This window comes from Zootoca vivipara, chromosome 12 (assembly GCF_963506605.1).
Source record: "Zootoca vivipara chromosome 12, rZooViv1.1, whole genome shotgun sequence".
NCBI lineage: Eukaryota > Metazoa > Chordata > Lepidosauria > Squamata > Lacertidae > Zootoca > Zootoca vivipara.
The window spans coordinates 59,035,557-59,054,360 of record NC_083287.1 but is presented as its reverse complement, the minus strand read 5'-3'; the positions used below and the strand labels follow the sequence as shown (position 1 = coordinate 59,054,360).

General features: G+C 53.4%; 1 protein-coding gene across 1 annotated transcript; it reads left to right on the top strand.

Annotated features, from left to right (window-relative positions):
* The first annotated feature begins 1,482 nt into the window (after positions 1-1,482).
* SLC4A2 (solute carrier family 4 member 2) lies at positions 1,483-18,748 on the top strand. Its single transcript, XM_060280469.1, has 18 exons — positions 1,483-2,822; positions 4,230-4,366; positions 5,169-5,349; positions 6,101-6,236; positions 6,924-7,107; positions 7,302-7,416; positions 8,059-8,243; positions 8,321-8,546; positions 9,252-9,461; positions 9,640-9,788; positions 10,512-10,706; positions 12,857-13,087; positions 13,506-13,595; positions 14,045-14,211; positions 14,902-15,155; positions 16,627-16,796; positions 17,741-17,914; positions 18,095-18,748. Exons 1-18 carry the CDS (start codon positions 2,636-2,638, stop codon positions 18,173-18,175), a joined length of 3,072 nt encoding a protein of 1,023 aa, XP_060136452.1. The 5' UTR covers positions 1,483-2,635; the 3' UTR covers positions 18,176-18,748.
* The last annotated feature ends 56 nt before the right edge of the window (positions 18,749-18,804 follow it).

Below are 18,804 nucleotides of genomic sequence, written 5' to 3'. Positions count from 1 at the left end.
GGCCCTTGTCACGTACATGTACGGTTTCTTTCTGGTCCTTTGGCATCTCAGTACCCAGAATTCCCAATAAAAATGCTTCTGGTTTTCAGGGCCGGCTCTAGGTAGAGTCCCGGTGGTGCGGGGCGGCAGGCCGCCGGGCCGGTAGGCAGGTCGCTGCGCAGCAAAGCCGTGCAGAAGCCATGCTGCGCCCTGCGAGGGCGGGGGCGCTAGAGCGATCCCCACCCCTCAACGCCAGGGCGGCCAACCTGCTCGAGACTGCCCTGCTGGTTTTGTAACAAAGATTTATTTATTTATTTATTTTTAAATATTTTTTATTAAACATTTTATAACAAACAAAAAATACATAAAATACCAAAAATACAAAGAACATCATTACAACAACAACAACAAAAACATCAATACAAACAGAAACATAAACATATCATCTTTAATCAACTTTTTAAATCATTGTCTTTTTGGCTTCCCCAACTCCCCACTATCTGATTTTCATTTTGAATATCACTGTAGCAGTTTCTATTTCATCTCTTTTACTTCCTTCATACTATAATCTCCTTAGTTCCTCTTAATCTCGTCTTTATATTTGCATATCAATTTTTCAACCTTATAAACTCCTCTTATCTCCCTATTGCCTTAACTTCTGTATTTCCCTAGATATTCAGATTTTCAACTTTCAAAAGTAGTTCCCTATATATATTTTAAACTTTCTCCAGTCTTCCTCCACTCTTTCCCCTGCTTGATCTCGGAGTCTTCCTGTCAGCTCTGCCAGTTCCATAAAGTCCAGCATTTTCATTTGCCATTCCTGTAAAGAGGGCAATTCCTCTTTTTTCCAATATTTTGCAATTAAAATCCTCGCAGCTGTGGTGGCATACATAAACAGATTGACATCTTTTTGGGGGATTTCTTCCCCTACTATTCCAAGTAAAAAGGCCTCTGGTTTTTTCAAAAACGTATTTTTATTTTAACTTTTTTTTCATTTCATTATGTATCATTTTGCAGAATTTAGGTACATTACAATCCCCCCACGTATGATAAAAGGTACCCTCTTTTTCTTTGCACTTCCAGTATATATTGGTACATGTTCTATACATTTTTGCTCATTTTACTGGGGTTAGGTACCACCGAGAGATCATTTTCATATATGAACAACATGCTGCAAATTGCAGGTCTGTTTTCCATAGCCTCTCCCAGTCTGTCATGAGCCCACCTTCTCTGGAGCAAGGCCATCCTCTTACCCTCGGAAAGGACTTCCTGGCCCCAGAAGGCCGAGAAGGGGAGGGGATCCCCCCCAGTCCCAGCCCTTGACCCCCCGCTTCTCTCTCCTCCCCTCAGTTCTTCTTGCATGAGGACGATGGAGTAGACCGGCAGACGGAGGGTGCAGCCAGCCCCACGCTGCCCCTCAGTTCCTTGATGGACTCTGGGGGCTCCCTGGCTCCCAGGGGGGCCAAAGCAGTCAGGTGAGTGAGGAGCAGGGACTCACGGGGGGGGGGCTGAAGGGAGGGGTTTTTGCAGGGGTCCAGAGGAAGGAGGGGGGTCTGCCCTGAGCAGCAGGAGGATTTCAGCTGGGGTGGGGGGAGGGTTTGGGGTACCTCCTCCCTCCTGGGGGTCCTTGAAGGAAGGTTGGGGGTCTCTGTTGACTCTGGCTCAGCAGCTGGCAGACTCTCTTTTCGGGGGGGGCTCTCTCCCCCCAGAAAATCAAGCTATTGGCTTAATCTGTTTCATGAAATGTATATGCCACTCGATTCCTTTTGTAATTGATGCTTTACTGAAAGGTTTTCAGTAAAGGGAAGTTTTTAATGTTTGACGTTTTATCGTGGTTTTGATATTCTGTTGGGAGCCGCCCAGAGTGGCTGGGGAAAGCCAGCCAGATGGGCGGGGTAAGAATAATAATAGTAATAATGGATAAAAGAATAATTGAGAGAGAGAGGGAGGAAAGAAAAGAGTGTGGAAAAAGAAAGAGAGAAAAGGGCAGTGTAATAAATCCCTTTCCTTTCTATAGATTATTCTAGAGATACAGGTGATATTATTATCCTAATCCAGGTATGGTCACTAATAACCCATTCGATTCTGTATAAGCTCGTTTCAGATATCAATATATTTGTCCAAAGAAAGTTGACTCCTCTAGGCAGATGGTTCAAGCTTTGAAGTCCCACGTCAGCCGTTTAAAAAACCCTCAGAGCCGTTTTCCAAAGAGAAGAATGACCAGGCGGGAGGCTTCCTAAAAGTCGAAATTACCTAGAAACAGAATCAAAACTTGTCGCAGCTTTTTGAGCGTCTGTCCAGGCCTGTTCTTAGCAGGCGCTGAAAAGAGTGCAGGAAAGGCGCCTCGAGATCCTTTGGCAGGGAGTTCCAAAGGTTATAGGTGCTGCCACCCTGGGCACCCGTAAGAGTGCCACCTCTGCCGATTGAAGCGGCCAAGCGGGCAGGTCTGGGGCAAGGTGATTTTGCGGGGAAACTGGTGCCAGGTTGTTGAGGGAAAGGAGGTTCCCGCCAGCCCCAACAAGTCCTTTGGCCGCAGAGTGCGGTGCCAGAGGAGAGCTGCCTCCTTGGCGCCTGAGGCGGGCGCCGTGCCCGCCTGTGAGCCTGCCTCTCTCACAGCTCAGATGCCGAGGAACCCGCCGGCACGGAGGCGCCCAGCATGGCCGAGGCGGGCTCCCCCGGGAGGGTGCTCTCCAAGTCCCAGCCCGGGCACCGCAGCTACAACCTCAACGAGCGCCGGCGCATCGGCAGCATGACGGGCATCGAACAGACCCGCTACCCCAAGGTGCCCACCGATGAGTCCGAGGCCCAGACCCTGGCCTCTGCCGACCTGGACTTCATGAAAAGTGAGTGGCGGGGGGGTGGGAAGCACAGAGGAGGAGTCTCGGGTGCGAATCCCACCAACGGGGATGCCCTCTGGCTGCCTGGCACGGACTCTTTTCTCCTGCAAAGCCATGAAAGCATCTTTGGGCTGTTAAAGCTGCTATTAGGGTTATTTTTTTATGCTTATTATTTTTTATTGATGCTCCATAAATGTATTCTCAATGGGATCTTTTGTTAAAGGGCAGTATATAAATTATTCCTATTAGCATTAGCATTAGTATTCTGGCAGTGGCCTACCTCGCAGGGGGCGGGTTGTGCGGCAGAGTATAAAGGCCTTTGTGGATTAGTCTGTCGAAGGCACTTCTGAGCCAGATACATTTGTTGCATCCGAGTCTTTTGCGGGCTGCAGAGTGTGGCCTTCCTAGGACGCAGGAAGCAATAATAATAATAATAATAATAATAATAATAATAATAATAATAATAATATCTCTCTCTCCAAAGGCAAAGAGCACATTGTGATTATAGTAAATAAAAGTCAACAAGGAAGAAGGAAAAGGAAAGAATAGAAAACAGAAAGAGAGGAAGAAAATACATTAAGAAACATTTTGAAAAACAGAGGATAACAGCAATAACAACAGATAACAATAGAATTACAGCTACAAACAAAACCATATGGTATATCCCAGGCTTTCTGAACCTCGGCCCTCCAGATGTTTTGAGACTACAACTCCCATCATCCCTGACCACTGGTTCTGCTAGCTAGGGATCATGGGAGTTGTAGGCCAAAAACATCTGGAGGGCCGAGGTTGTGGAAGCCTGGGATATCCTTTCATCCTCCGTGGCGTGTTGGTGGGCTTCTCTGCCTCCTGGATGTTCCTTCCTTTAATTCTGCCCCTTAGAATCCTCAAGGGAAGGGACCCCCGAGGGGCATCTAGTCCAACCCCCCCTGCAAGGCAGGAGTGGATTTTTTCAAACTGAAAAATGACCCAGTTGCGACACAACAGCCCTGCGGTGTTGCCAGGGGGTCTCTGGCGGTCAAATGGGGAACCTTTTTTGCACAGAAGAGGAAAGGAGGGGGCAGGAGGTCCAAGCAGAACACAGAATATTCTGAGCCCCCAAAATGGGCTCATCCTTGCCTGCTCAATCGGCTGTCATCGTTCTGGTTTACTCGCAAGTAGGCAGCAAAAATAGAAAGCCTGGCCTGGATCCCTTGGGTGGGGTGGGGGGTCTCCCTCCCGTGTCTTTGGAGGGAGGGACCCCAGGCTCTTTCTGACCAATGGTGTGCCATCACCCACCAGGGGCTCAGGTGTTTCCCCTTCCTCAGGTGGTACCTGAAGAGACTGGCAGGAAGGGGATCCGCAAGGGGGGAAGATCAGGGCCTTTCTCTGCACCCTCCACTCAGGGCCTTCTGTCCCCCCCCCCCCTTGCAGGCCACAGGTTCGAGGACGTCCCCGGGGTGCGGCGCCACCTGGTCCGGAAGAGCGCCAAAGGCCAGGTGGTCCACATTGGCAAGGACCGCAAAGAGCCCAGCGCCCGGCAGAAGAAGCACGACCGGCAGCCCCACGAGGTGAGCGCTGGGGGGGGCAGGGGGGCGATTTGTGGCCTGCTGGGGGGCAAGGGGCAGAGCTGTAGCTAGGTGATCTTGCGTCCCTGGGAGAACCGCCCAGATTGTGCCCCCTAGGGAATGTGGCACAGGGAAAACCAGGTCCCCCGCATACCATGTAAAACCCCCTCTATTTAAGACCTTTTCTAATGAGGCAATAATTGATATGCTTATAGACATATTTATGGAAATATTTTTAGCAGATTTTGCGACCTCTCCTTGCCTGCGCCCCTGGTGGGGGCCTTCCTCACCAGGGATCATTGGGGCAAACTGGATGCCGGCCCCTGGATGCAGGGCTATAAGAGACCCCTAGGTTGGGGGGTCTGGCTGGGCTTCCTCCTTCACTCGCCTCTTTGACTCGCTGGCACAGGTTCCTGGGGGGCACTTGCTCCCCACAAATCCAGGCCTGGAGTGTGGGAATTCCCTCAGGGTGGGGTGGGGAAGAACCCCTGGTGTTTCTGAGCCCGGGGGGGGGGGGGGGTTCAGCGACACCCCCTTGCAGGAAGAGGAAGCTCCTTGGCCGTCACCCCAACTTCTCCTGCCCCCCAAGTTCTGATCAGGGCTATTAGTCAGAATCCGAGGCCGCAGGTATTTCCGATCCCTGTCAATGGAAACCACAGGAGGGGGAGAGGGCTGCTCTCGTGTTCGAATCCTGCCTCCGGTCAGCCCTTGCGAGGACAGGAGCCTGGATTTTGTGGCTCTCCTTGGGCCTGATCCGACCAGCGCTTTTCCCATGCTCTGACGCCCTGCTCTCCGCCCGGCCCAGGTCTTTGTGGAGCTGAACGAGCTGATTGTGGACAAGAACCAGGAGATGCAGTGGAAAGAGACGGCTCGCTGGATCAAGTTTGAGGAGGATGTGGAAGAGGAGACCGATCGCTGGGGGAAGCCGCACGTGGCCTCGCTCTCCTTCCGGAGCCTCCTGGAGCTGCGCAGGACCTTGGCTCACGGTGGGCAAGCCTAAGGGGCACCGGGAGAGGGGAGGCTGCACCCCAAGGGTCATTCGTAGAGTCAGAAGGGACCCCTGAGGGTCATCCAGACCAACCCCCAGCTCCTCTTCCCACTCCCCTGTTCCGTTTCAACTTTTAATTTCTGGATTGTTACACGCAAGCCCCAAAAGATACAGCGCAACAATTTGATCCAATGCCAACAAATATGGCTTTCATAGAATTCTAGAGTTGGGAGGGACTCCTGAGGGTCATCCAGTCCAACCCCCTGCAAGGCAGGCATCTCAGCTGAGGCCTCCAGGGCAGAGGGCCACCCAAGCTCTGCTTCGAAGCCTCCCAGCAAGGAGAGCCTGCTCCACTGTCATCAGAGTTGAGCTGGAATCTCCTTCCTTGAGTTGGAAGGGGTCCCCAAGGGCCATCTAGCCTGACCCCCTGCGGTGCCAGAATCGCAGCTCCAGAATCCCTGACCGGTGGGCATGCAACGCCCCCCGATGAGAGGGCAGGGGGAATATGCTGGTGGCCCATATGGGCATCGAACCTGCGACCCTGGCATTATCTGCACCCCCTTCAACTAGCTAAGCTAACTGGGGGTGCCAGGTCTGGTTTGGGGGGCAGGCAAGTCCACTGCAGAATCCCCCAGGCAGGCACCCACTCACTGCAGCAGGAGGTCCTAGGCGCAAATGGGGCTCAGTGAGGAACTTTTCAGGACAGACCCTTGCCTCCTGGCTACTGGCCCCTTGCTCTCTCCCCCCAGGGGCCGTCCTCCTGGACCTCGGCCAGAGGACCCTGCCAGGGGTGGCACACCAAGTAGTGGAACAGATGATCATTTCGGACCAGATCCGAGCGGAGGACCGCGCCAACGTTCTGCGAGCGCTGCTCCTCAAGCACAGGTGAGGCTAGTGGGGGGGCAGTTTCTGGATCCTCCTGCTGCCAGCTCTGGCATCACAGAGACAGCGTGGCGGAGTGCTTAGAGCAGCCTCTCTCTCCCCGCCTTGGGTCCCTGGGTGCTGCACTCCCATCGTCCCTCCCTAGCAGAATCGTTGTTTGGGGGCGATGGGAGTTGTAGCGCAATAGCACCCAGGGACCCAAGGTTTGAGTGTCGGACCAGTATCTGGCAGGGATCCGGGTTCAAATCCCGCCCCATGGCCATGAAGCTCACTGGGTGACCCTGGAAGGCCGTCTCCCTCAGCCTGACCTACCTCACAAGGTTGTTGTTTTATTATTATTATTATTATTATTATTATTATTATTATTAACTTGCTGATGTTTAATTTTACTGTTTACTATTCGATTCTGATGGATTCTTGAATGTTGCTTTTTTTTGATATAAGTTGTTTATTTTATAGTTATTTTGGCTTTTATATTGGATCAGATGGTTACTATTAATGTTCGATGTTTTGTTATGTTTTTATGTCTTGGAAGCCGCCCAGAGTGACTTGGGCAACCCAGACAGATGGGTGGGGTATAAATGAACCCCTCCTTCCCTCGCCTTGGTGCAGCAAGGGGGGCATCCTTGCAAGCCCCAGGCTTGCCCCCCCCAGCCCTCCCCTTCCCTGACCCGCTGGCTTTCCTTGCAGCCACCCCTCGGACGAGAAGGAGTTCTCCTTCCCCCGCAACATCTCGGCCGGCTCCCTGGGCTCCCTGCTGGGCCACCACCACAGTGCCAACCACGTCGGCGAGGGGGCCGAGCCCACCGTGACTGACCCCCTCATCGGGGGCCACACCGGGGAGCACGAGACCCGGGTGGACATCGAGAAGGAGGTGAGTCGAAGCGGGGAGGGACCCCCAAAGGCCATCCAGCCCGGCCCCCTGCCATGCAGGGATCCCTGCTGGGGTGGGGCAGCTGGGGGCGCACGGGCACCAAGGATGTGGGGCAGCCGGCTGAGTCTCTCTCTCCCCCCCCTGCACCCCCTTGCTTCTCACTCTCCCCACCCCCCACCCGGGGGTCTCTGCAGCGCGAAGTGGCGTCCCCCACACTCCCCGGCCCCATCACGAGGTCCAAGTCGAAGCACGAGCTGAAGTTGTTGGAGAAGATTCCAGACAACGCAGAGGCCACGGTGGTGCTTGTGGGTAAGGGAGGGAGGGGGAGAGTCTCTGGGGGGCGGCAGGGGGGGCATAGAATCATGGAATCCTAGCCTTTGAAGGGACCCCCCAGTATTTATTTACAGTGGCACCTTGGTTCTCAAACTTAATCTGTTCCGGAAATTCCGTTCCAAAACCAAAGCGTTCCAAAACCAAAGCGTGCTTTCCTTCTAAGGCTTAGTTTCTTAGTTTCCAGACCCTCACATATTCCCATATTCCCATTAAAATAGGGAATATCACAGAATTGTTGGAAGGTATCCTCCTGGAGCACAGGAGAACTAGGAATCACAGAAGGGACCCCGAGGGCGGCGTCCAAAATTCGCCCGGCATACGGTACTTTGCGCCTGGCTATTTGCCACTTGTGGCCAAGTGAAGATGCCCGGTTGCCAGGATGGTGCCAGGATGGTGCCTGACTTCTCCACCATCTGGAGATGCAGAATCCTATCTGTTCTCTTTTATCTGCAAAAATCAGAACCAACAGGTTCTATAGAAAAATACAGATTTAGGGCTCTATTTCGGCCCCCAAATGGCCGCCGTCCGAGAGCTTGGGCTGTCAGGAAGTTCTCTTTCCTTGTGGCTCGGATCCTGGTCCTTGGCACCCAGCCTCTGCCCCCTCTTCTTTCCCCGCAGGCAGCGTGGAGTTCCTGGACCAGCCCACCATGGCCTTTGTGCGGCTGCAGGAGGCGGCCCTGATGGACTCGGTCCTGGAGGTGCCCGTCCCGGTGCGCTTCCTCTTTGTCCTGCTGGGGCCCAGCAGCGCCAACATGGACTACCACGAGATCGGGCGCTCCATCTCCACCCTCATGTCCGACAAGGTAGGCCCCCTCCCTCTCCTCCTCTCTCCCGCAGCGGGGCGCCTTCCCCGGGCCTCACCTGCCCCGTCTTCCCCCAGCAATTCCACGAGGCGGCCTACCTGGCCGACGACCGCCAGGACCTGCTCCACGCCATCAACGAGTTCCTGGACTGCAGCGTGGTGCTTCCTCCCTCGGAGGTGCAGGGCGAGGAGCTGCTGCGGAGCGTGGCCCACTTCCAGCGGGAGATGCTGCGGCGGAGGGAGGAGCAGGAGCGGCGTCTCCTCCTGGGGGCCACCATGGAGCCCAAGTCCCCCGAGGAGAAAGGTAGGCCCTGGCTTTCAGAGCACTGTAGAATCAGGCAAAGGGACCCCCCGAAGGTCATCCAGTCCAACCCCCTGCAATGCAGGAATCTTGCAGCCGAAGCGGGACTCGAACCCACCGCATGAAGATTCCATCTCATGCTGTGCCGACTGAGCTACCCCAGCAGCATAGAAGAGTGATTATTATATAGTGATTATTATAACGGAATATACAGTGGTGCCTCGCTTAACGAATGCCCTGCTTAACGAAATTTCCGCTTAACGAAAGGATTTTTCGAGAGGAGCTTGCCTCGCTAGACGAATGCATTTTACAAAAAATTTGTCTAGCGAATCGCGGTTTCCCATAGGAATGCATTGAAATTCAATTAATGCGTTCCTATGGGCAATTTTTTTTTAAAAAAATTCAATGCATTCCTATGGGATTCACTAGACGAATTTTTTCGCTATAAGAAAAGACCCGTGGAACAAATTAATTTCGTCTAGCGAGGCACCACTGTATTTATATCCTGCCTTTGTCCCAAGATATCTAAGAAGCTTGCAACATTTAAAGGAAAAAATTCATAACAACAAAATAGTTCAAAACGGTAAGTTAGATTGAGATAGATAAGATTTTAAAAAAACATTGCAAGCAGTTAAAATCATGGGGGGGGGGTCTGAGTCACTTCTTGGGGGGACACGCCTTCACTGCCCCCCGTCTGCCCCCCCGCAGCGCTGCTGAAGGTGGTGGAGGAGGAGGAGGAGCCGGACCCCCTCCGGCGAACGGGGCGGCCTTTCGGGGGTTTGGTCCAGGACGTCTGCCGCCGTTACCCCAAATACCTGAGTGACTTCCGGGACGCCCTGGACGCCCAGTGTCTGGCTGCCATCATCTTCATTTACTTTGCTGCCCTGTCGCCGGCCATCACCTTTGGGGGGCTGCTGGGTGAGTGGGGGGCCAGCGCCCCGCATGGAAGCGCAGAGGCCGCCGGGCTGGGCCTTTGGGGAGCTGCTCTTCCCAGGAATTGCAGGCTGGGGCTGGGCTTGGGGTGCTCTGGGGCGCCAGCCCTATAAGGTATGTCAACTCCCTCTCAGCCTTGCTCTCCCCCCCAAAAAAAAAACAGGTGAGAAGACGCAGGGGCTGATTGGGGTCTCGGAGCTGATCATCTCCACCTCGGTCCAAGGCATCTTCTTCTGCCTGCTGGGCGCCCAGCCCCTCCTGGTCATCGGCTTCTCAGGCCCCCTCCTCGTTTTTGAGGAGGCCTTTTTCATGGTGAGTTTTGGGGTCTCCCCTGAATCCCTAGCATCCCTGCCCCTCTTGAATCTCCCTGTCGGAGCTGCGATCCTGCAGGACCTCCTCTCCCCTCCAAAAGCCCAGGGCAGAGGGGAGGGGGGGAATCCTAGAACCGTCGGGTTGGAAATCGCAAAAACTTGGGGTTCCCTTACTGGAAAGGTTTCCCGACTTTGTCCCGATCTGGTCCTGCAGGCTCAGCGTCGGTCTGGTTCAAACAAGAAAGCACAGCCAGGTTAGAGAAAACCCTTCAAGTAGGCCTTTTGGGATTTCTGTAATGGAAGGGAGCCCTAGAGGTTCTCTAGTCCACCCCCCCGCAATGCAGGGGTCGCAGCTCCAAGATCCATGGCCGGTGGCCTCCCAAACTCTTTGCCCACCACCAAATCAGTCTCCCGCTAGAAGGGGAGCTGGGCTGGGTGAGGGCCCCCCTTGGAGCCTGATGGAGTTATCTTGTAATGACCCTGCAGGCACTGATCCCTAGAGCATCTCTTTGCCAAGGGAGGAGAGAGAGAGAGAGAGAGAGAGAGAGAGAGAGAGAGAGAGAGAGAGAGAGAGAGAGAGAGAGAGAGAGAGAGAGAGAGAGAGAGAGAGAGAGAGATGGCCGGGCGCCCCCCACCTAGGACTGTGGCTGTGTGGGGAGTGAATAGGCCCTGGAGGACACCCCTCACTGCCTGTCCTTCCCCCCCACCCCTCTTCCCGCCCCAGTTCTGCACCTCGCAGGGCCTGGACTACCTGGTGGGTCGCGTCTGGATCGGATTCTGGCTCATCCTGATTGTGCTGGTCATGGTGGCGTTTGAGGGCAGCTTCCTGGTGCGCTACGTCTCCCGCTTCACCCAGGAAATCTTCGCCTTCCTCATCTCCCTCATCTTCATCTACGAGACCTTCTTCAAGCTCATCAAGGTCAGTGGCGGACCCACATTTGGGGGCCCTGAAGCTCCAAGCATATGGGGAGGGGGGCTGCTCAACCGGCAGTGAGGTCTGGGTAGCCCCTGCGACCTTCTTCCACGACAGATCAGCCCAACGGCACGACTTCTGTGCCACCAACTCTCAAACTTTGGGGCAGTTGAAATATCCAGAAATCCACTAAATCAGGCATCCCCAAACTTCGGCCCTCCAGATGTTTTGGCCTACAACTCCCATGATCCCTAGCTAACAGGACCAGTGGTCGGGGAAGATGGGAATTGTAGTCCAAAACATCTGGAGGGCCGAAGTTTGGGGATGCTTGCACTCAATTCATAGACAACAGCTCAGTCGGTAGAGCGTGAGACTCGGGGTCTTGGGTTCGAGAGGGTCATCTCGTCCAGCCCTCCGCAATACAGGAATCTTTTGCCTAGCGCGGGGCTCGAACACAGGACCCTGAGATTACAAGTCTCATACTCTGCCGGCGGAGCTATCAGGAGGGCAAATAAGCTCTTGTTTTTATTATGCTTTTTGTACCTTTATGCTGTGTTTGGCCATGAGATCTTTGGATGAAGGGTGGTATACAAATCTGAATAATATTCATAATAATAATAAAGGGGTATTGGGTGCCCCCTTCCTTTCTTTCATAGGGTGGGGCGTGCAGGATTTTGGGGTGCAGCCCTTTGCTGTGTTTTTGCCAGGTGTTAGGGGTGTTAGGGGAGGGGCAGAGCCTCTGGTGGGGGACACATCCTGCTCCTTTGGGATCGTTCGTCCACCTTTGGTCCCCACCCAGCTCTCACCTGGGGCGCCTAGAAGCTGTTGGCAGGGGACAGCGGCCCCATGCCCAGGAAATGCCTTCGACTGGCCGGCTCAACCAGGTGAGGGGAGCGAGACCAAGAAGGGAAGTCAGGGGTGGGCGGGGGCTCACCCACCTTGAGAGGGAGCCCCTAGAGGAGAAGGAAGACTCTGACCCTCCACCACCTCTGCCTTGTGGGGTATATTTGGGAGAAGAAAAGGCTTGGGAGCAAACCCCACACAAATCTGAAGCCCCCAAGACGGTCGGGTGGCGCCTTGTCCGCCTCCTTCCGGCAACTCCTGCAGCCAGGCGGGGGCCAGGCCCCCAGCTCTGCTTTCCTTTGGGCTGAGAAAGGGGGTCTGGTGGTCAGATTTTACCTACTATTTTTGTCGCCTTTACATCATTCACATAACAAAGAATAAAAATGATGGTACTGTATCCTCATAACCCCCCAACTTCCCTCAACTTCCTCTTCTAGTTTTTTGCTAAAAGATTTCTGCTGCATATTTTGTTATTCATAATTTGGAGTCTAATACTGTATGTTTATTGTTGCTTTCTTGTTTTGAGTTCAATGTTGTATTTTCTACGTTTGTTTTGGTAATGGTAAATGAGGAATCAAAACCTGCTAATGAGTCCATCTCTCTACATTGTTTCTGTAGGTATAACATAAATGGTTGCCAGTCTTTCTTAAAGTCTCTGTTGTCCTTCTCTCGTAGTCTTGCAGTTGATTTTGCCATTTCAACGTATTCCATCCATTTTTCTTGCCATTGTATTTCTTCACTTTTCCATCTTTGGGCTAACAGCATCCTAACCTTCTTGCATACATAAAACGTTTTTTCTTCTCTTTTGGCAATTCTTGATCTGAAATGCCTAGTAAAAAAGCTGCTGGTCTTTTTTATAAAAAAAGCTATCTTAAACATTTTTTTCATTTCATTATAAATAATTTCCCAATAGTTTTTGATTATTTTACAATCCCACCACACTCTTTACATTTCCAACACTTGTTGGAGCCTGTTCCATACATTTTTGCCATTTTCATATAGTTCTCTTTTAACAATGTGCAGTGAATTTTAAGTTCACTTTCCATCATTTCCCCCAGTCTTCCATTTGTATATTATGCCCTATATCTTGTGCCCCGGAGAGTTCGTTTTGGCAGCACTTTGAATTCACCCCCAGAGGCGCCTTCGATTGTCTCTCGAGGTAGACGGATGCCGCCACTGCCAGCAATACACTCTCAGCAGAAAACCAGATTTAAAGCATTACTGTATGTGAAACAATATAAAAGCCAAGCAAGCAAGGATAAGGGATTCCTTCCTTGCAAGAAACAAACAGGAAAGGTTTTGTCTCTGGGCAGATCTTCCAGGAGCACCCGCTCAACAGCTGCACAAAAGCCAACGGCACTGGCGACATCAGCCTGGACGGCAATACCACCCTGGTCTTGGGCAACGGGACGTCCGTCCGCTCCGCTGCCAAAGTGACCGGCCAGCCCAACACGGCCCTCCTCTCGCTAGTCCTCATGGCCGGCACCTTCTTCATCGCCTTCTTCCTGCGCAAGTTTAAGAACAGCCGCTTCTTCCCCGGACGGGTGCGTGGCCTGGGGGGGGGGAATCAGGGAAGAATTGGGCGGTTGCGTCTCTCCCCACTCTGCCATTCTGTGATATGTTCATATTAAAACCTTTTAAAATTGTGATTATATATTTTTGTGTTGGATCGTATTGTTACGCTGTACGTTTTGGGGTCTCTTCAGCTCGTCAAGCACTTTGCGTGCAGCAATAGAGAAAGGTGGGATTCAAATTAAAAATGACATGGAGGGGTGGCGAGGGGCCAGAGGCCTCCTGGGCGGATGGCAGGAGGGTCTTGGGGGCACTCTGCACACCCTCAGAGGCCCCTTGCCTTAAAGCCACATGCTCAGCAAGGGAGTCCTGCCACCAGAAATGGCTCTTGAAGGCCAGGGCTGGGAGTCCCGGCACTGAGCGAGTCTCTCCCTCTTTCTCTCTGGGCAGGTCCGGCGTGTGATTGGAGATTTCGGGGTGCCCATCGCTATCCTCATCATGGTGCTGGTAGACTACAGCATCCAGGACACCTACACACAGGTGAGCTGGCAGGTGGGCTCAGCGCCCCAAAGAATCCTGGAACGGAGGAGGCAGGCAGTGCTGTGCAGTGGTTACAGTGCTGGACTGGAACTTGGCAGAAACAGTTAACAATATGAATACCAATAACAACAAAAACAACAACAACAATTTAATTATTTGCTGGTATCTTGAGAGTTCCTTTTATTGTCCATTATTACATCCTAGTGGATTATTGTAGGGTTGACGTATGGAAGCCTAGATTGTTGGATCTTAGCAACCTCCTTCCTTGGAGGTTTTTAAGCAGAGGTGGCCTGGCTATCTCCGTTAGTGGACATTCCTGCATTGCAGGGGGTTGGACTAGATGACCGTTGGGGGTCCCTTCTGCCCTTTTCCTCCCTGGAACCCCTTCTATGATTCTCCTCCCTCTCTCGCTCACCTGCTGCCCACCCCTCTCTCCTCCTCCCCCACAGAAACTTTCTGTGCCCCACGGCTTCTCGGTCACGGACCCCCAGAAGCGAGGCTGGGTGATCAACCCCCTGGGCGAGACTCAGGCCTTCCCCATCTGGATGATGGTGGCCAGTGTCCTGCCGGCCGTCCTGGTCTTCATCCTCATCTTCATGGAGACACAAATCACGACGTGAGTCCCGCCAAGGACGCCCTGGGTCTGTCCCAAGTGGAACCCTTTGGCCGGGGGGGGGGGAGCCTCTCTGAGAGCCAGGAGAGGGCACCCCCCACCCGGTCGCTGGGGAGCTGGGTGGGTGGGCCAAGGGGTTCCAGGGGGGACCAGTTCCTTTATTATTATTATTTATTTCATGTAATAAATTTATTTATTTGGTTTTCAATTGTCAATTTTGCAATCACCAACATACAACATAAAAGCAATATTCCAAGGAATCCCCTGGACTTCTCCCCTTAGTGGGTCCTATTCTTATTCATTTCCTCTTGCATCTTTTATAACAGTCCAAATTTTTTACTTCTCCATTATGTTCAAAGTTCATCATTAAACTACCATTGTTCTTCCCACCCTGCTAACTGTTTACAATGGTTTTCAAGGTAAAATATAATTTCCCCCCATTCCTTATTAAAATTTTGATCTTCCTCGTTTTGGCATAATCCACCCACTTGGTCTGCCATTCTTCTCTGGTGGGGACTTTTTATCTTCTTTCCATCTCTGGGTCAGTAACATCCACGCAGCCATGGGATTTTCTGCTCCCTTGGGATTTTGGCACCTAGAAGGAAGGCTTTGGGTGATTCTGAACATATTTTTTTTCCAATTCATTCTATATCCTTTCCTAACCGCCTTGTCCGCTTCTGCCTCCCTCCCCAGGCTGATCATCAGCAAGAAGGAGCGGAAGCTACAGAAGGGCTCCGGCTTCCACCTGGACCTGCTCCTCATTGTGGCCATGGGGGGCTTCTGCGCCCTCTTTGGGCTGCCCTGGCTGGCAGCTGCCACCGTGCGCTCCGTCACCCACGCCAACGCCCTCACGGTCATGAGCAAGGCCGTGGCCCCCGGGGACAAGCCCAAGATCCAGGAGGTCAAGGAGCAGCGCGTCACCGGGCTGGTGGTGGCCGTGCTCGTGGGTGAGTCCTCGGCCGGGGAAGGGTGCCCCCCCCCGCAACACACACAAGGGGCCGCTCAGGCTAGCCCACCTCCTCGCAGGGGGGGTGCGGGGATTCGATGAGGAAGAGAACCAGGAAAAGGCGGGAGGTAATGGAAGACTTCCTTGCTTTTGTGTGTGGGGGGGGAGTCTTAAGGACCAGGAGTGCCCCCCTGGGCATGGAGGACCCTGAGGGGGACCCTGAAGGAGTATCTCCACCCCTATCACTCTGCCCGGACACTGAGGTCCAGCTCCGAGGGCCTTCTGGCGGTTCCCTCCCTCCGAGAAGCCAAGTTACAGGGAACCAGGCAGAGGGCCTTCTTGGTAGTGGCACCCGCCCTGTAGAACGCCCTCCCGTCAGATGTCAAGGAAATAAACAGCTATCTGACTTTTAGAAGACATCTGAAGGCAGCCCTGTTTAGGGAAGCTTTTAATGTTTTATAGATTATTGTATTTTAATATTCTGTTGGAAGCCACCCAGAGTGGCTGGGGAAACCCAGCCAGATGGATGGGGTATAAATAATAATTATTATTATTATTATTATTATTATTATTATTATTATTATTATTATTATTATTATTATTATTATTATGGTGGAACTCCTGCATTGCAGCTGAGCAGGGGGCAGACTTAGGCAGCCACGTGGCCCCAGACTGCAGCTCATTTCAACATTGCAATATCTCACCGAACCGTGATGTTCAGCTGGCGATATACCACAATGTTGAAAACCTGACCTCACCCAGCCCTCAGCCCCATGCCAGATCTGTATGCCCCCCCCCGCCTAATCTCTGTGATTGCTCCCTCCCTCAGCCCCATGCCTGATCTCCAATTTCAGACATATATTGGAATATCCCAGTGTTTATCTGCTGATACACCACTACGCTGAAAATCAGATATTGCTCAGTCCTAGTCTGTTCACTAGTATACCTAAAATCCTTTACATATAGGGCTATCCCACATTTTGTTCCAAAAATTGCTTTGCGGAGGCAACTCCCATAGAGTTATCTCAATTTTCAAAAGTAGGGGTTCCATGGCTTGGCTTTGGAGAAATAGGGAGTCCTCAGTAATCAGTTAATTGGGAACTACTGATCTAGACACAGGGGGAAAACGCTATAAATAAGAACAGAATAACAATAGGAAAAAATCTCTATGGAAAACCATGTTTTAAAATTTCCTGCTCTCTTGCGCCATCTGGTGTTTCATTTTTATAGTGCATTCAAATGGCTATTTCTTTACTAATGCAGCTGAGTCCTAAAAGTTAACCCTTACAATTCCATATACATGGCTAGGTATTGATTTTATTATCCAAATACGTACGTGTTTATTTTTAAATGACTGTGGGGGCACAGGAGGAGGAGGAGGAGGAGACAGACCCTCTGTACCATTCCTGGGTTTGGGGTCTGGCAGAACTCCTGCTGAGCAGCCCTGTCCCCTTCTCCCTCTCCCTCTCCAGGCCTGTCGATTGTGATTGGCGACCTTCTGCGCAAGATCCCCCTGGCCGTCCTCTTTGGGATCTTCCTCTACATGGGCGTCACCTCTCTGAACGGGATCCAGTTCTACGAGCGACTCCACCTGCTGCTCATGCCCCCCAAGCACCACCCAGATGTCACCTATGTCAAAAAGGTCAGAAGGGAGGGCCCTGGCCTGGGATTTGGGGTGAGGGGCAGACGGGTCTCCCATGGCCCCTACAGGAAAAAGCATGGGGGTCCGGGGAGAGGCCCCGGGGGAGGGCTGCTAGCTGTGGGGCTCTTTGCACCCACTGAGCCCCATTTCCCCAGAGTCCACAGGGAGGGTCTCCAGCCCATCAGGAGAGAAGTCACCCTCTAAAAAGAGGATCCTGGGCTTGGGGGGGGGTCTTTCTGCCCCTGGCAGCCAGGAGGGCCACTAGAAGCAACTTCAGTCCACATTGCTTTTTTAAAAATGGGTCCAGTAGACCCAGTTTGAGGTGCCTGACTGAAACGGATTAATTTCTGGCAGCATCTATTTCAACAATGCTGAAGTTTGAGAATCTGGCCGTTCTGCTGAAGAGCGCTCAAATTCTTCCCGCATTGTTTCCAGAAAGCGCCATGGGCAGGAAGCTCTCGGGATGTGAATGTGTGGCTCAAAAATGAATCACAGGATTGTAGGACGGTTGAGTAGGGGGGACCCCCAAGGGTCATCCAGCCCAACCCCTTGCAAGGCAGCGATCTTTGGCCCAAGGTGGGGCCCAAAAACTATCACCTGCCAGGCATTTGTATTCATCAAAATCTGAGATGTGGCAGTTAATTTTTTTAACGTGGGGATCTGCCATTGGGAAAACCCCATTGAAAAGAGAACAGGGGTGATCCGGACCACGTTGCTGGTTGCGATGGGACCCCCATAACAGTTTGAGCCTCAAATGGCGTAGGTCTGGGCCCCCTTCTCCTGGGACCAGTGGGGCAAGCTCGTCCTCTGGGGTGGGAAGGCAGAGGGCGATTCTGACCTCGGTTGTGGGGTGGGGGTCTTCCCTGGAGCTGCGCTGTAACCGGGGGTTGGGCCGGATGACCTCCCGGGGCCCCCTTTCCGACGCTGCGCTTGTGACCCCGCAGGTGCGGACCCTGAGGATGCACCTCTTCACGCTCCTGCAGCTGGCCTGCCTGGCGGTGCTGTGGGCCGTCATGTCCACGGTGGCCTCGCTGGCCTTCCCCTTCATCCTCATCCTGACGGTCCCCCTCCGCATGTGCCTGCTCAGCCGCATCTTCACCGAGAGGGAGATGAAGTGTGTAAGTGGCCAACGCAGAGGAGGCCCCGCCGGGCACAGCGCCCTCCCATGGCAGGGGGCAAGCTGGCCAAGCGGGCCCCTCCGCTTCCAGGGAGGGGGGTGGCAGGGGGGGCAGAAGCAGCACCTTCCTCCTCCTTTTCCTCCCGCTGTCCCTGAGTCCCCCCTCTCTTCTGCCCCACAGCTGGACGCAGACGAGGCCGAGCCCATCCTGGACGAGAGGGAAGGGGTGGACGAGTACAACGAGATGCCCATGCCCGTGTGAGGTGGGCAGGATGGGCGGAGACCCGCAGGGCAGCAGCCGGAAAGGGTCCTGGAGATGGCACCCCCCAGTGCCTTGACCACCCACCCCCCACCCCCAGTGCCTTCTTGCCCGCATCCCTCAGCTGCCTCTGGGGGGGCGCTCAGCACACTCACAACACCCCTGAGGCACCCTCCACACCCCTTTGCTTCCTTGTGCCTGCCTTAGAGGGGGGGGCGTGCCCCACCCTCGCCCCCAAAGACAATCACCCTCCAGCCCCGTCGAATCTCAGCACGGCTTTCTTAAGGCAGGGCGTCCGGCAAGGGCCGTGGGGCTGGGGCTCTCCCCTCCCTGGGAGCCTCTCCAAGCGGCGCAGCCACCCCAGCCGTGCCCAGCCAAAGGCCAAGGAAGAGGTGCCCCCAGGAAAGCGGGGCTGGGCACCCCCCCCCCAGGAGGAAGTGAGTGGGGCAGGTCCATAGGGCCGCGCTGGAGGCAGGACAATGCGTTGTGGGGAGGCTGGGGGGCGGCGGCGGAAGGGAGCCCTCTGCCCCATTCCTTGCTGAACGATGGAATCAAATAAAGCAAGAGAAGGAAGTCGGTCTGGACTTTTCGCCTCTTTATTATTATTATTATTTTTCTTTTATTATTGCAAA

Coding starts and splice junctions, on each gene's coding strand:
- SLC4A2 (XM_060280469.1), top strand. CDS start 2,636: ATGGCCGAGGCGGGCTCCCCCGGGAGGGTGCTCTCCAAGTCCCAGCCC. Junction 4,367..5,168: donor ACGACCGGCAGCCCCACGAG/GTGAGCGCTGGG, acceptor CGCCCGGCCCAG/GTCTTTGTGGAGCTGAACGA. Junction 7,108..7,301: donor GGGTGGACATCGAGAAGGAG/GTGAGTCGAAGC, acceptor GGGTCTCTGCAG/CGCGAAGTGGCGTCCCCCAC.